Raw genomic sequence first — 16,278 nt, 5'->3', positions numbered from 1 at the left:
TTTATTGTTGGACAATGACAAGTTAACAGCTAAGGAGAGGAAAATAAAACCTCCAAACAGCAGCATCCTTGGCGAAAATACATCTCTGGAGCATCCACAGTCAATTGTAACAGAGAAATCAAAGACAAGGTCAGACAGTCCTAGAGACCTCAGTTAAATGGCCACCCCTTCCTCCTATTCATTGTGCAGTAGTGTCTGTGCTGGGCCATCTAATATGATGATAGAATCTTTCTCTCCGTTGATTTCAAGGCTCCCAGTATCTCATATCTTTCCATGGGCAGGACAATAGCTTGCACATAGAGCAGTGGCACCAAGTACCATAGCAGGACACCGAGAAGACAAACAGAGTGGAGGAGGATTAGTAATAGTTCACCAATAATGTAATGTAATGCAAATTACTAACAAACAGAGATACAATATGCATCAGCTCTAGTCAGGGTATGCAAGACTAAAGTAATGAGTCTTTACCCTGGATTTAAAAGCAGACACTGAAGGGGCATCTCATAAATAAGCAGGCAGATCTTTCTACAGCTTTAGGGCCCTGTAACACAAAAAAAGCTCAACCTCCCACTGTTCTTCGTTTAATTACTGGAATCTTTAGTAGTCCAGCATGTTGAGATCTTAATGTGCACTGTGTTGTGTAAGTAATGATAAGTTCAGGTATGTAAGCAGTCCTTGGCCATTTAGGTTTTTGAGTAAGGAGGAGAATTTTTGAAATCAGCTTGGACCTCAACTAAAAGCCAGTGTAACAACTTGAGAGCTGAATTTATGTGTTCATGCTGTTTAGTTCTTGTAAAGATTCATGCAGCAACATTTTTGAATTAGGTGGAAGCTGCATAAAAACGATTCAAACAGCCAGTGAATAACACATTGCAGAAGTCAATCCTAATAGAAATAAATGCCTGAATTATTTTTTTCCATATTCAGAAGCCCTCGTAATATTCCAGTGTTTATATGCTGGTGTCCTGCTCAGAATTGACAGGTGAAGTTTTCCAGAGAAGAAAACTAATAAAAATAAAAAAGAGACCAACACCCAAATGGGAGGCAAAAACTGGAATGAAAAACCAAGCAAGAAGTCAAAACCAAGAAACATGCCTAGAAAAGAATAGCGTTAGAGCTTTTTTTTTCAAGGTATTGTATCCGCAGATTGGATAAAGAAATGAGCTCCTAGCTGACCTTTCGTCCCATCATACCAATGAACCGTTGGTCGCATCCTTGTAGGCCATTCCCCTAGAAGCGCACTTCTGCATATGAGTGAAACTTAATATAATGTCTTTAATTCATCCATCCATCCATTATCCAACCCGCTATATCCTAACTACAGGGTCACGGGGGTCTACTGGAGCCAATCCCAGCCAACACAGGGCGCAAGGCAGGAAACAAACCCCAGGCAGGGCACCAGCCCACCGCAGGTGCCTAAATCTAAAAAGTAATTACTAGAATTTCCTTTACCAGAGGATGTTAGAATGTCGTTTGCAACATGGGTTAGTGCTGTTTCTGGATGGATGGGAATTATCGGTGTTTGTGTGTGTGTGATGTTTACAGATTCTTTCTGTGTCCTTGGTGGTTCTCTTTGTTTAGATTCTTTCTGTGTCCAAAGAGAGCATATTAAGCTGATTACTGGCACTATACTGGCCTGCAAAAAATCAATTGTAGCCGTATTCTGCGATAGACAGGTGGGCTGTTCAAGGATGCATCCTGTCTTACATCGATAACTTCACTGATAAGCTCTGGCCCCTCATTAACCCTGTGCTGTAATAGTCATGTTTGAGAAATAAGTAAATGGATTAAGAGTGAGAATTAGAAAACTGCTTTTCAGAATCAGCAGCATATGGTGAAGTAAAGAAGCAAGTAAGTTAAAGGATATGCAAACACAAAATCATGCCAGAAAGAGATGAAAAAAAAATTTTTTTTGATTTTGTATACTGTTCTTACACAAGCACAATAATGCTTTGAGTGTGCATTAATTTAGATTACCTCATATAGATGTACATATGTACACTTACTATCAAACTAATAAATGCCATCACAAGATACTTAGCAAAATTACACCTATAAGTATTTTACCTTTTTAATGAAAAAAAAATATTTTAACATATTGCACTACATAGAATAATAAAGCATTTTATGCTAAAAAGCATAGTTGTTTTAATTAAATTACTAAAGTAAATGTAACATGTAGAGTGGGTAAAAATGTATCACTCTCAGCCTTGTGTAGTAATGGTTTTCTGATTTCCTGATAGATAAAGTGGACAGCAGATCTTCATGCTGTTTACATTCAGTGGTGCTCTCATTATGGGAGTAAATTCTTATGAAACAAAAAAAAAGCAGACTTTGCATATCCATCCATTTATCACGCAGATTGAGCTGCGGAATGAACAGCAGTGGTACAGACAATACTTGGCTGAGCAGCTGGAAGAGCAGAAGCGTGAAGAAAGAGAGATGGATCAGCTCCTTGATGCAGAGCTTAAGAAGTCTTGGGCCAAGAGAGATGAGCAGTGGAGTCTGGAGCGGGAGGCCAGGAACCGCCTCATGAAGGAAGTCATGGACACCCGGATACTTCAAATACAAGAAAAATGTAAGATCTTCATTTTGTTACCACTTTCAATTTTGTCCAAGGTTTTTTTATTCAACCATTATTTTCATTTTCATTTACAGTTTAAGATTTAAAATCTATTGTCTTGAGAAAATCATACTCCCTTTCAGCAATGGTTCCTGGATTGTGCCCAATGTTAAGTCTCTAGGCTGACTAGATTTGTTCACCTGAGAACCCTGATTTGGTAAAATTGGGTTAAAAAAATTAATAGATGCTTTTTACTATACATTTTGAAAGCATGGTTTATGGATTGCACTTAAAAACAAAAAACACAACCAATTTTACAGTGATACATATAGTGATACAGTGGGTTCGTTGGAGAAGATTTAAGAATTTTAAGAATTTTCCATAAATATCAACGTAACCTGACATTCTCAACTCCATTGTGGCCAACTCTAAACTCCAGACACAACTGTATCTTCACACAGGCTTTGTAGAGTTTGTCACCAACCAAAGCACAATTCTTTTCTTTTTTCCTCTCCACTCCTTCCAGTCGAGCTAGAAAGTCCTTCGAAGAAGGAACTGACAGACTGAGGAGATCGTTCTTCCCCCACACTATGTGACTCGTCAATTCCACCTGGGGGGTAAACTTTAACACTGTAGAAGATTATTGACTGTTATACCTGCCTCGCACTCTCCATTTGCATATTTAACTTGCATTACGTTTTTATCATACTTTAATATTGTTTTCATCAGTATGCTGCTGCTGGAGTCTTATCTATCTATCTATCTATCTATCTATCTATCTATCTATCTATCTATCTATCTATCTATCTATCTATCTATCTATCTATCTATCTATCTATCTATCTATCTATTCTGGCCAGGACATCACTCCTGTGTTGCCTCCCATTACACAATTTACCTTAACATGGGGCACAAGCCAGGAACCAAACCTGAACAGGGTTCTGCACCTGTACATGTTCACCTGTAAATATTGATAATATGAAATTGAAATTTTTGAAAGTTCAAGAAAGAACTAAAAATGGCCGTGTCATCAACAAGTTAGATTCTCGTGATACTTGTCATGTTGGTTGGTGTTGTTAAGTAAGTTGTGCATTCTGCAATGTATTGGCCTCCAACACAAGGCATGAGTGAGACTGTCTTTGTTGGATTTTTATGTTCTTTTAATGTTTACAAGCATTTTCACCCACTATGTTGGTTCTCCCATCTCCCCAATCTTGCCTAGGCAAAGTGTGTTTGTCTTGGAAGATTCCACCATGGATTGGCTGCTGCCTGTGCCTGATGATTGGCTCAGTCTTCCCATGATTCTATAGTGGAAAAGTTAAGTTTCGATATATAATAATTAAAACTGTTTTATTTGATGTCCTTTTAAATAGTGGATAAAAACAAGGCGGAACAGATGCAGCTTGCAAAAGACAAAGAGACGCTCTATAAAGCACTTGAGGAGCAGAATGCCTTGGAAGATGAACGGAAAGCAAGGTGGGTTTATTGAGGGCTTTCTTTTGTTTTGTGAAATGTTCATTAGTAGCCTTTACAGGTACTATTTATTCAGATAACTTTTCCTTTCTCTGTATTGCTCTTTTAAGAATATTTTCATAAATGTGGATTATGAATAAGCCCAAGTTGTGTTACAACACTCTTTTAAAGAATGGATTCAGAAATTTTTCTGTCTCCTTCACTTTCTGCACACCTTATTGTGTTGTAGATTTAATTTTAAATAGATACACTTGCCTTAGTTGCCTATCAGTCTACATTCAATAACCCATAATGACAAAGAGAAAACATGTTTTCATTAAGGTTAGCAAATTTATTAAAGGTCAAAAACAGAAATCTCCCAATTCGTGCAAATATCCATTATATTGAAATGGAAGTTCAGTTAAATAATATGAGACACAATGAAAACTCAAATGGAAAGTTACATTTTCATACATTAGCATACAAAATCATAAAGCCCTAGCAAACATTTAGGATACAATCATATCTACAAAGACATTAATGTAACTCCAGGTACAATAATTCAGAAGGACATAGCAACACTAGAAGTGCAGAAAAACCAGGGATTAACCAGGGATTCCCTGTCCTAAAGGTCATGCTCCAATATCGCAAGGGGGCTGAAACATCTCTATCTTGAACATAGAAATCTTTCTGGTTTCTTGTTTGAGGTCTTTAAAATTCTGGAAGGTAAAGTTGATACAACACAAGTCTTTAAACACAATAATAAATCACATAGTCAAGGACATTAGTAGAAATTAAAAGAAGAACATAAGACTGTGTCACTCTACACGATTGTTTCATTCGCAGACTTGATTTACATAATCTTTGTGAGTTGTGGGCAGTTGTGGCATGCTCCTGTGTTCGCTAATTGCGTAGTCTAAATGCCCCCAGCGACTTGATTTAACCAGTCTGTGATTTTCCCTGACAAAATCAAACGATGTCTTAAGTCATAGTGGTGGACTCTGTGTGTATGAGAGCTGACAACCAATGAGTACTTACCTGAAGGGAAATACAATGCATGTAATGCAGCTAAAGTATGAGGAGTAAGCAATGTCTTGCAATCAGAAGTGAGCGTCATATGTCTGATGTCTCATTTTTTATGCACCATGACAGAATGGAAAAAAGAAAAATAAACTACTGAACTCACCATACCTGAAAACATTCATAGAGCATGGGCCCTGTCAAGCCACATGTTATTGGCCTCTGTGCTACTGTCTTGTAATATGACAACCTCGGGCAACAAGGTCAACAATGCAGTCGTCAAGTTTGGCATCCCCTCTAACTAGAAATATAGAAGTCTTGTAGTGTGATGCTGATCTATCTATAGTATATTCAGATGCAGTTGTCTAAATATTCACATTGAGGAGGCCTTCAGTGTATCACCATAACAGCATAACTTAAATTTAAGGAATTCCATTTATAAAATGATAGAGTTGTGCTTGAAGGTTTGTGAACCCTTTAGAATTTTAAAACATAATGAGATTTTCACTTAAGTCCTAAAAGTAGATAAAGAGAAACCAGTTAAACAAATGAGACAAAAATATTATACTTGGTCATTTATTTATTAAGGAAAATGATCGAATATTACATATTTGTGAGTGGCAAAAGTATGTGAACCTTTGCTTTCAGTATCTGGTGTGACCCCTTTGCAGCAATAACTGCAACTAAATGTTTCCAGTACCTTTTGATCATTCCTGCACACCGGCTTGGAGGAATTTTAGCCCATTCCTCCGTACAGAACAGCTTCAACTCTGGGATGTTGGTGGGTTTCCTCACATTAACTGCTCGCTTCTGGTCCTTCCACAACATTTCAATTGGATTAACGTCAGGACTTTGACTTGGCCATTCCAAAACATTAACTTTATTCTTCTTTAACCATTGTTTGGTAGAACGACTTGTATGTTTAGGGTCGTTGTCTTGCTACATGACCCGCCTTCTCTTGAGATTCAGTTCATGGACAGATGTCCTGACATTTTCCTTTAGAATTCTCTGATATAATTCAGAATTCATTGTTCTATCAATGAAGGCAAGCCGTCCTGGTCCAGATGTAGCAAAACAGGCCCAAACCATGATACTACCACCACCATGTTTCACAGATGGGATAAGGTTCTTATGTTGGAATGCAGTGTTTTCCTTTCTCCAAACATAATGCTTTTGATTTAAAGCAAGAAGTTCTATTTCGGTCTCATCCGTCCACAAAAAATTCTTCCAATAGCCTTCTGGTTTGTCCACGTGATCTTTAGCAAACTGCAGACAAGCAGCAATGTTTTTTTGGAGAGCAGTTGCTTTCTCCTTGCAACCCTGCCATGCACACCATTGTTGTTCAGTGTTCTCCTGATGGTGGACTCATGAACATGAACATTAGCCAATGTGAGAGAGGCCTTCAGTTGCTTAGACGTTACCCTGGGGTCCTTTGTGACCTCGCCGACTATTACACGCCTTGCTCTTGGAGTGATCTTTGTTGGTCGACCACTCCCGGGGAGGGTAACAATGGTCTTAAATTTCCTCCATTTGTACACAGTCTGTCTGACTGTGGATTGGTGGAGTCCAAACTCTTTAGAGATGGTTTTGTAACCTTTTCCAGCCTGATGAGCATCAACAACTCTTTTTGTGAGGTCCTCAGAAATCTCCTTTGTTCGTGCCATGATACACTTCCACAAACATGTGTTGTGAAGAGCAGACTTTGATAGATCCTGTTCTTTAAATAACACAGGGTGCCCACTCACACCTGATTGTCATCCCATTGACTGAAAACACCTGACTCGAATTTCACCTTCAAACTAACTGCTAATCCGTGAGGTTCACATACTTTTGCCACTAACAAATATGTAATATTCGATCATTTTCCTCAATAAATAAATGACCAAGTATAATATTTTTGTCTCATTTGTTTAACTGGTTTCTCTTTATCTACTTTTAGGATTTGAGTGAACATCTCATGATGTTTTAGGTCATGCAGAAATATAGAAAATTCTAAAGGTTCACAAACTTTCAAGCACAACTGTAGATTGATAGACAGACGATGGAAATTTGATTTTTTACAGACTCTAAGTCAGCGGTTCCTAAACTGTGGTACGCGGAGCCTTTTCTGGTTGTACGCATTGCGGTCCCTGAAATTTAATTTATCTGTGCAAAACCCTTTATGACAAGCCTGTTGTGAGCAAAAACCAATGAAACCATTTAAATACAATATCTGGATTCCCAAATTTAGTGTGGTGTGAAATTTCGTCATCTGAATAAATAAAACCTATTATTCGAATCAATATTTAGTTCATTTAACGATACCATAATTCTATTTTACGGAAGTCAACTTCTACTTCTTCACTGTTTGAGCTTTTGGTCACTAGATGAAAGCATAATTCCGACACTATTTAGTCTTCAGTAACTCTGCCTCACAGAAACCTCTCGCATTTGTTGTTTTACGTGCACTGCCGCGGTATCGCATCGTAGTCACTAGATCTAAGCACAAAGCCGATACCATTTCGTCTTCGGTAACCGCGTCACATACAGGCCAAAGGCAGGATTTAGTTTCAGGGTGGAATTTATCAATTTTGTACATGCACAAATTTTTTCATTCATTTTATGCATAATTTCTTCCAATTCTTTAACTTTTATTCAGATTTCGGGGCGGTTTAGACCCAAAGTCCCTCCATTACAGCTCTCCCTCCCTTTCAACAAGGTGCGGATGATACGCAACACAACTCACTTAACCTCAGGTGGTACTTGACGTCCAAAAGTTTGGGAACCCCTGCTCTAAATAAAATACTATTGTTATGGTAAACAACAAATTGTCTCTCAAATACACAGCTGAATGACTAAAAAGAAAGAAAACGTCTGGCTTGGCAGCTTCAGTCACAGTGAGGCATTATATAGATGTAGTGCCATTCGTATAGTATTTCAGAGGTCACTTGTTTTTTTTTTTTTTCAAATCATGTACAATTCTCAATTTGTTTGTTGCAGCCAAAGAAAAGCAAACAAGGAATATCAGGACCATCTACTGGCTCAGATGGCACATATTCAGAATCTCCGGGAGACAGAGAAGATGGAGCAGTGGCGTGAGTATGAAGATGGGCAGACTGAAGAAAAGAACTTTCAGGATAAGCTGGCAGATATTCTCTCTCGTCCGTACATGAAACTGGTGCATATCCATCCTTTTAGGAGGTCACGTATCTCCAGCCCCAAAAACTGGCTTCCATCCTAATTTTAACTTGCGGGGAAAAACAATTCAGTGTATACCCGACAGTGTATATTCTGTAAGGCTATTTTTTTTTTGAAGTTGCAGTTTTTACATGCATAAAAAATGTTTACCAACTTTGGAAAATCTACACTCCCACTCATATTGGTTATTTATGATAATATTATTATGGCTAGATAATGTTTCTACTTAGAATATTTTACAGCTGTTATTGTCTGTAATACTAATATTTCAGCTACTAGCCTGTTTTTGAGTCTCTTCATTCTTCTTTTCTTTAGTTAATGGCATTCTTGTAATAAAATTATGAAATGCTCTTGTATATAGATTGGTTATTAGTTGTTCACCAGTACTGATTGTATTTGATCATCAGACAAAGTGCATCATTCCTAAATAATATAAGCAAACTAAAAATGTATCATGCTTCATAGTTGTTGCTCTATTGTAAGGCTATTTTACCTGCTGTACTTTATTTTACTTTGTACCCCTTCTTTAATTTCATTTTGTGGAACTTTTTTCTCATTAATTAAACATTTAAAAGATGGAGTGCAAAAGAAGAATATGCCATTTCAATTACGCCTCTACTTCTTTCACCTAATAAAACCCACTGTATGTTTTTTTTGCTTGCCGTGTAATCCCAGCAGCCATTGTCACTGAGCTCCCTTAGACATGGAAAGTTTTAATAGCCTTCAGAAAGGAGAGTCCACCAGTTAATCCTTGACTTTTCAAACTTAAAAACTTTTCTTTGTAATGGTTTACATTTCTTGTAACCATTGCCAAACTCCATCGTTACTTCTGCAATGGCTCCTTGAAAATGGGGATTTAATACTCTTCAACAAGGCTGTTTTTTAGGTCAGTTAGTTTATGTTCAATTTTTAAAACTCTCCATTTTTCTCCTGTTACATTTGTTGTCATCCTTATCCTGCACTCCCAATCTCATCCTCAGTGGTAGGCCATCCTCGTTGGAAATGTAAGGATTTTAGTAAACTTCAGCAAGGCTGTTCCACTGGTTACTCACTTCATCTTTGACCTTTGTGTACATTTTTACCCAGCACCACCGTCATATCTGCAGTTGCAGTCTATCCTATATGGTCATAGGTGCTGGATTTGGTAGCCTATGTTTTTAACAAGGCCGTCTCCCTTAAGGGTTTTGAACAAAACTAAGCCTATGGACAGCTTCCATATTGAATCTTTTTCGAATCAGTAGTAGAGTTGTCGGAACTATTAAAATATTAGACTCCTCGACCTGGACTTTCTTATCTGTGCAACTTCAGAATCCCTCTTTCATCTTTTTGAATTTCACATTTGTCTATTTAAGTCAATATCCTAGTAAATATTAAATGTTTTTGGATCCCGTAATAACAACCATGTAAGGATTTGAGTACATTTAATAAAAGTAAGGGCTTAGATCACAGTCATGGAAGTGCGTTTGGTTGTTTGTACTAAGCGTATTGCTTGTTTGGTTAATTTGTATATAACTGGTAATGAAATAACAATTACTTAAAATAATGAGCAAATCTCTGAGGTTTTTTGTTGTCTAGTAAATTGGACTGAAACAGCTTGAAGTTGTTATTTAAAACAGCATTTGAAGTTAAGCTGCAGAAAGGATATATTTAAAGGAATACTCCACCCTGCAGAAATATTTTTATACATTGCTTACTCTATTTAGTTTGTAGAGATTATCAAGGAAAATGTTTAGTCTCATGTTTCTATGCTGAATGATGATAAAAAGTTTGAAAGTATAATGTGACAAATGCAGCACAGAGGCAAATGATATGAGAAACATCTGTAGAAAAAAGCTCACTTTTATTGTGTCTCATAATCAATGTGTCAGTTATCCAGTCACATGCTCAAAATGTGCAAAGCACATGCAGTTTTTGCTAAATTATTTTAAAATGGATACTATCATCTGCCACCATAACCAGGAACCTAAGGCCACATGGGTCTGAACTAAACATCCATCTCTGTCTTTCTGTCTTGTGCCTCTCTTCATCCATTGGTCAAGAGTTCTGTCTTCCACCCCTCCTCCTTATTCATTGGTCAAGAGTTCTGTGTTCAAATCCAAAAAGTCAGTCCCTTGTGGCTTTAATTACTTATCTATTATGGGTGCTTATTTTTATGGAAGTATTCATTTAACAATATTTTAGCAAAAAATGCATCTATTTTGAGCATACGACTGGATAACTGACATGTGGATTATGCAACATGAGTAAAGAGAGAATTTATATTTTTCCTTTATCCATGGACATATGATCATTGCTGTTCATGAAATCATGACATAAGTAACATGAGATTTTTTCCCCTTTTTTCCATAGATGTTTTTCACATTGTTTGCCATTATATAGTAGCGATTATTGGCTTCAATAATGTCATAAACATTTTTAATAATTCTGCATGGAAACATGAGATAAAACTTTTTTTTCTTGGCCATCACTACTAACTACATGGTATAAGTAACATACTGTATAAAAACAAATATCATTTTTGGGTGAGTATTCCTTTAAGTCAGGAAAACACTGTCAAGACTGTAGTGAGAGTTCCCGACAGCTGCAGGTTTTAAAAGTTATGTTCGAGAGCACCATGAAATAATTAATCAATCAAAAACAAATGGAAAATGCTAAAATACTAATAACTCTAACCACTGGGGAGGCAGCACTGAGCTCCAAACCCAGATTTACTCACCCCCGACACAGTCACAGGTTCGATTACGGTCCGTTTATTACACAGACTACTGTAATTAAAAAAAAACAAATTTAAGTACCACAAGCACTGATATTCCAAGGTCTCCCCCTCTTCTTCCACTTTTTCCTGTGAGCTTTGTCTTCTGCTTCCCAGTAAAGTAGAGCAGTTTCTTTTAAACTGGACCCGAGAGAATTTCTAGTACCAGAGCATAGCCCAATGGAATATCTTTTGGGTTGAACAGAAGTCTGCCAGCACCCTTGTAGCACCCTCAGCACCCAACAGGGCGGCTCCAGTTCCCAGTATACCCTTCGGGTGTTCATATGGGTGCTGAAACCCAGGGATTCTGCCATCTAATGTATTGGGTTAGCAGATAGTCTGAGCTGATTGCCTCCTCTATTATACTGACCTATCAGAAGGATAATGGTCTTTGGGTCAGGATGCTAGCAAACCCAGTTACACAATGGCATCTTTGGTCAGGGTCAGGACATTCCTCAACTGACTTCTTGTGCCTCCGATGGGCAGGCATCCCTTCAAGGTAAGGAACCTCATCCAATTCTGACAGGGATGTCTGCTCATGCGTGCCGCCCTTCATACAACGTTACTTACAACAAATAATAGATTTTAATATTACAATATGGGGCGTTGCATTACAAGATTTTATTCAGAGGTCTTATCACTAGAAGAAAAAGACTGCTTTTACATTAAATTATTTTAATTCATTCAGAACTCTTTACAGCTTCATCATTTAGTTTAAATTAACTTTAATTAGATTGTAAGTTGCTGCTTTCACTCTGCAAGATGTCTGCTTTGAAGGCGGGAGTAGGTTGGCATTTGTCCGCTCCTGAATTTTGTTTTTCTCCAATTTCAAGTTGTGTTTAGATAATTGCTCAACTAAAAAGTAAGTTCACCAGTTCTGACTGTCTTTTAAGAAAAAAAAAAAACATAAAAGATCAAATAAATGAAATTTAAGCAAAAAAAAAAATTGATATAAAAAATACTGTTATGCATTTTACAGATTGAACAGTGTGGCTATGGATGTGTCATCATGAGAAATCTTAAATGTTTTTACCTTTATAAATTAATTGGGGGAAAAGAAGCTTGCACTCACTTTTAAACATCATTATTGAGTTTTTGAAAAATTAGAAACTTTTTTTTTCAGTGATGGAAAGAACTACTATGTATACAGGACTGGCAATACATGCTCTGTGCAACAGAAAACAGAGTCGACTATACTTCTTTAGAAGGCTGGAGTCCTTCAACATCTGTAATAAGATGCTGCAGATGTTCTATCAGACGGTTGTGGCGAGTGCCCTCTTCTACGCGGTGGTGTGCTGGGGAGGCAGCATAAAGAAGAGGGACGCCTCACGCCTGGACAAACTGGTGAGGAAGGCAGGCTCTGTTGTACGCACGGAGCTGAACAGTTTGACATCCGTGGCAGAGCGACGGGCACTAAGCAGACTCCAGTCAATCATGGAGAATCCACTGAACAGTATCATCTCCAGACAGAGGAGCAGCATCAGTGACGTCCTGTTCCACTAACAGACTGAGGAGATCGTTCCTCCTCCACACTATGCGACTCTTTAATTCCACCCGGTGGAATAAATGTTAACATTATACAAAGTTATTGTGTGTTATACCTGCATTTTTATCACTCTTTAATTTAATATTGATTTTATATCAGTATGCTGCTGCTAGAATATGTGAATTTCCCCTTGGGATTAATAAAGTATCTATCTATCTATCTATCTATCTATCTATCTATCTATCTATCTATCTATCTATCTATCTATCTATCTATCTATGCTTCTGTTACAGTATATAGCACCTTTCATATCTATCTATCTATCTATCTATCTATCTATCTATCTATCTATCTATCTATCTATCTATCTATCTATCTATCTATCCATCCAAACTGTATAAAACAACTGACCATTAGTCTGAGCCAAAGTGCAAAATAGAAAGCTTGGAAAAATATTTTTTAGTTTGGACATTTGGCAAGGAAAAGCAAAATTAAAAGCTGCATTTTTTTGAAGAATTGCCTTCTTGGTTTTTACTAAACTCAAACTTATTCTAACTTTCAACTTGTGAAATTTCTGCAGTATTTGAAGTTTAGCAATGCTGTAATTGAAGCAGACGCAGTGGATTAACAAAGTATTCAGACCCCTTCACTTTCTTCACACTCTATGGTGTTGCAGATTTAATTTAAAATGGATCCTCTAGGATATGCTTCTCCAGACCATCACTGTTCCACCACCAAACCGGTCACACTGGATGATGTTGCCGGCTGCATAATGTTCACCACAGCATCTCCACACTCTTTCAGGTTTGTCACTCGTGCTCAGTGTGAACCTGCTCTCAACTGTGAAGTGAATGCGGCGCCAATGGCAGAGTTGCCAATTGTGTACAGTATTCTCTGGTGATGGGCTGTGAGTTGAGGTTCCACTTGAAGATGTTGGGACCTCATGCTGTCCTCATGGATTCTGTTTTTAACATTTTGTTCAGAAACCTGCACACCAGTGGCCAGCTGGAGGTTATTTTGTAGGGCTCTGGCGGTGCTCCTCTTGTTCTTTCTTGCACAAAGGAGCAGATAGCGGTCCTGCTGCTGGGTTGATGCCCTTCTACGGCCCTTTCCAGCTCTCCTAGAGTAAACTGCCTGTCTCCTGGTATCTCCTCCATGCTCTTGAGACTGTCCTGGGAGACGCAGCTGACCTTCTTGCCACTCTAGACAGTGTTGTGCAAGTTCACACCTCACAAGAACCTGCTCAAAGTTCAGTTCACACAGATTAAAATTAATAAATTCACGTTCATAGTTCAATATTTCAATTTTGAACTAGTTCATGTTCAGTTCATTTTGTATTTTTTTAAGGAGTGAGAATAAATGACTCATGAGTTTACTTTTTTTCAATTTTGCATGCTTTATATTAGGCTATTACAGTGTTCCTAAATAAAATTCAATAATTATGAAGACTTTTTTATTTATATACACTTCATTGAGTTATACCCAGCAACAAATGCGCATAACCATTGTAAAGGCCAGCCCTGACACAAAAGCACACAGGGCTTTTATTTTCTTTTATACCTTGTGGCTCAACAGAGTCCAGCACAAGCACAGCACAATACAATAAGTCTTCTTTTCTCCTTCTTACTCCTCCAGTCTCCCTCTGGCAAGCTTCGTCTTCCTCCTCTCAACTCTGGCTCTCCGAGTAGTGGCTGTTGGCTCCTTTTATAAGGCACCCGGAAATGGTCCAGGTGCTTGATTACTTATTTCTGGTAGCACTTCCAGGTGTGGTGGATGAATTGCTCATAAGGGCTCAGCAGCACCTGTTGCAGCACCCTCTGGCGGTGCTTGTGGATCTCAACAGGGCTGCACCAAACTCCAACTCCCATGATGCCCTGCAGGAGTCCGAGGCACTGCTGCAACCCAAGGTGGATGGTACCATCTAGCATCCCGGGGGAGGAGCCGCTCTGGCCATGCTTGCTCCACCAGTCCTCCCAGCGTGGAGGTATCCCATGGTGCACACTACACCATATATGCTAATAGCCATCCATCCACCCATTATCCAACCCGCCATATCTTAACTACAGGGTCACGGGGGTCTGCTGGAGCCAATCCCAGCCAACACGGGCGCAAGGCAGGAAACAAACCCCGGGCAGGGCGCCAGCCCACCGCAGTATGCTAATGTCTTCCCGGTCAAAAAAGAAATGAAATAGTATCGTGGCAAAAAATTCATCATCAGAAGGCTTTTTACCTAAAAATAAAGGCTATTAGGACTTGGGATAGACAGACAGAGTTTCAAAGCTTTATTGCAATAAATCAACAACACGGACTCAGCCCAATTTGGCTGAATGAGATTGAGCTGAGCCCTGAACATTGCACCAATCAAAGTTTTTATAACAATTTCTTATCATTTTAACCTTGTTCGATTTGCTCATTGTGCACCTGGCTATTCTGTCTATTGTTCACTCCAGTTTCTGTTTTTCTTATTCTTGATTGGTTCATCAACTAGGCAGATGTTCTTTATTCCATATTTGGTCTTTCATAGTGTCACTTCCTTTTCTAGCCTTTCATGCTATGCTATATTGGTGGCCTAAAGCTAAGCTTTAATTAAAAAGAAATGTGGTATATGTTTTTATTTAATCATTTGCCTGGCATACTTGATTTGTCTTAATTTCCATGCTAAAGTTAATTTCTAATATATTCTTTTATAATTATTACTAATGCCTGAATATACTAATGTTTCTCTTCATGCATTATATCAGTGTGACCTTACTTACAGCAAAAGCCTTTTGTTGCCTTTCTGCTGATTCCCAAATCCAGCTGGTTTCGCTACGTGCCTTCCAGAGCCATCTTCTCTGTGTTATCGCTTCCTTAGCCTCCTAGCCTTGAACACAGGCGTTCTCAACCTCTTATCCTGTTCTAGCTGGTTTCTGTACGTCATGTTTTGTTCTTTTCCCTGTACGTTCCCAAACTAGTAATTTCTCCTGTATGCTTAAAATAATGCAATATAACTGATTTTTAGTTAACTATTTGCTTGACCTATCTTATTTGCTTAACATTCTAATTTATGCTTAATCTAATGTTTTAGAAGCTTTTAATTACTTTTTATGGCTCTTTATGTTAATTTGCTATTCTCTATGCTAATAAAAAATTTTCCTTCTACAATAGATACAATTATACTTATAAATTACTGCTCTATTTCCAACTGTGTGACACAAATGGTGACTGTGGAACCAGCATGTAGGTGAACTCACTGGTCAAAATTTGCATCACTTATTGCATGTCCAATGGGGAAAAATATAAAGTGGCCTTGCGAAGTACATTTTCCTAAAAGCAAAAGTGGAGCTTCACCGCATGCTTGTGTCAGTGGAGGTGCAGCTTAAGCACAAGCAGGCAGACACATTATTTTTCCGAATACAAATAAATGGCAAAAAACTCATACAAAATAAATATTAGTAAAAATCCACTATCTGTGTTTATACAAATATTCGGATTCGGCTCCACCCCAACATTGCAGGGTAAGGCAAAACGTTTATTGTGGACCTACATCAGATCCAGAATGTCACATAAAACTGAACTAGCTCACATTTAAGTTCTTCACTCGCAAATATGTTACGTTAAGTTCACCATTCTTAGAAAACTGAGCCTGTTCAATGAACGCGCTGTTTTGAACTAGTTCATGCACAACACTGCATATACAGTAGATGTGTAATCCTAGAGTTGGACTACCTGTTGTGGTATAGCGGGTCCACAGCATTCTCAGTAAGGGCCTATTTTAAATAAATAATCACCGCTCTCGCGGCGGCTTAGCGAGGGGGCGTTGGGCCATGGCATGCTGCAGGATTGGCG

General features: G+C 38.3%; 1 protein-coding gene across 1 annotated transcript in view; it reads left to right on the top strand.

Moving 5' to 3' along the window:
• The window catches only part of cfap53 (cilia and flagella associated protein 53), a 37,043-nt gene extending 27,750 nt beyond the window's left edge, over positions 1–9,293 (top strand). The window contains exons 6-8 of the mRNA XM_039750393.1: positions 2,362–2,578; positions 3,937–4,039; positions 8,015–9,293. Coding sequence (XP_039606327.1) covers positions 2,362–2,578; positions 3,937–4,039; positions 8,015–8,255 — 561 coding nt within the window. The 3' untranslated portion in view covers positions 8,256–9,293. The remainder of the gene's footprint in view (positions 1–2,361; positions 2,579–3,936; positions 4,040–8,014) is intronic.
• The last annotated feature ends 6,985 nt before the right edge of the window (positions 9,294–16,278 follow it).

This window comes from Polypterus senegalus, chromosome 4 (assembly GCF_016835505.1).
Source record: "Polypterus senegalus isolate Bchr_013 chromosome 4, ASM1683550v1, whole genome shotgun sequence".
Taxonomy (NCBI): Eukaryota; Metazoa; Chordata; class Cladistia; order Polypteriformes; family Polypteridae; genus Polypterus; species Polypterus senegalus.
The sequence above is the reverse complement of the archived record's forward strand: the minus strand, read 5'-3'. Positions and strand labels throughout refer to the sequence as shown.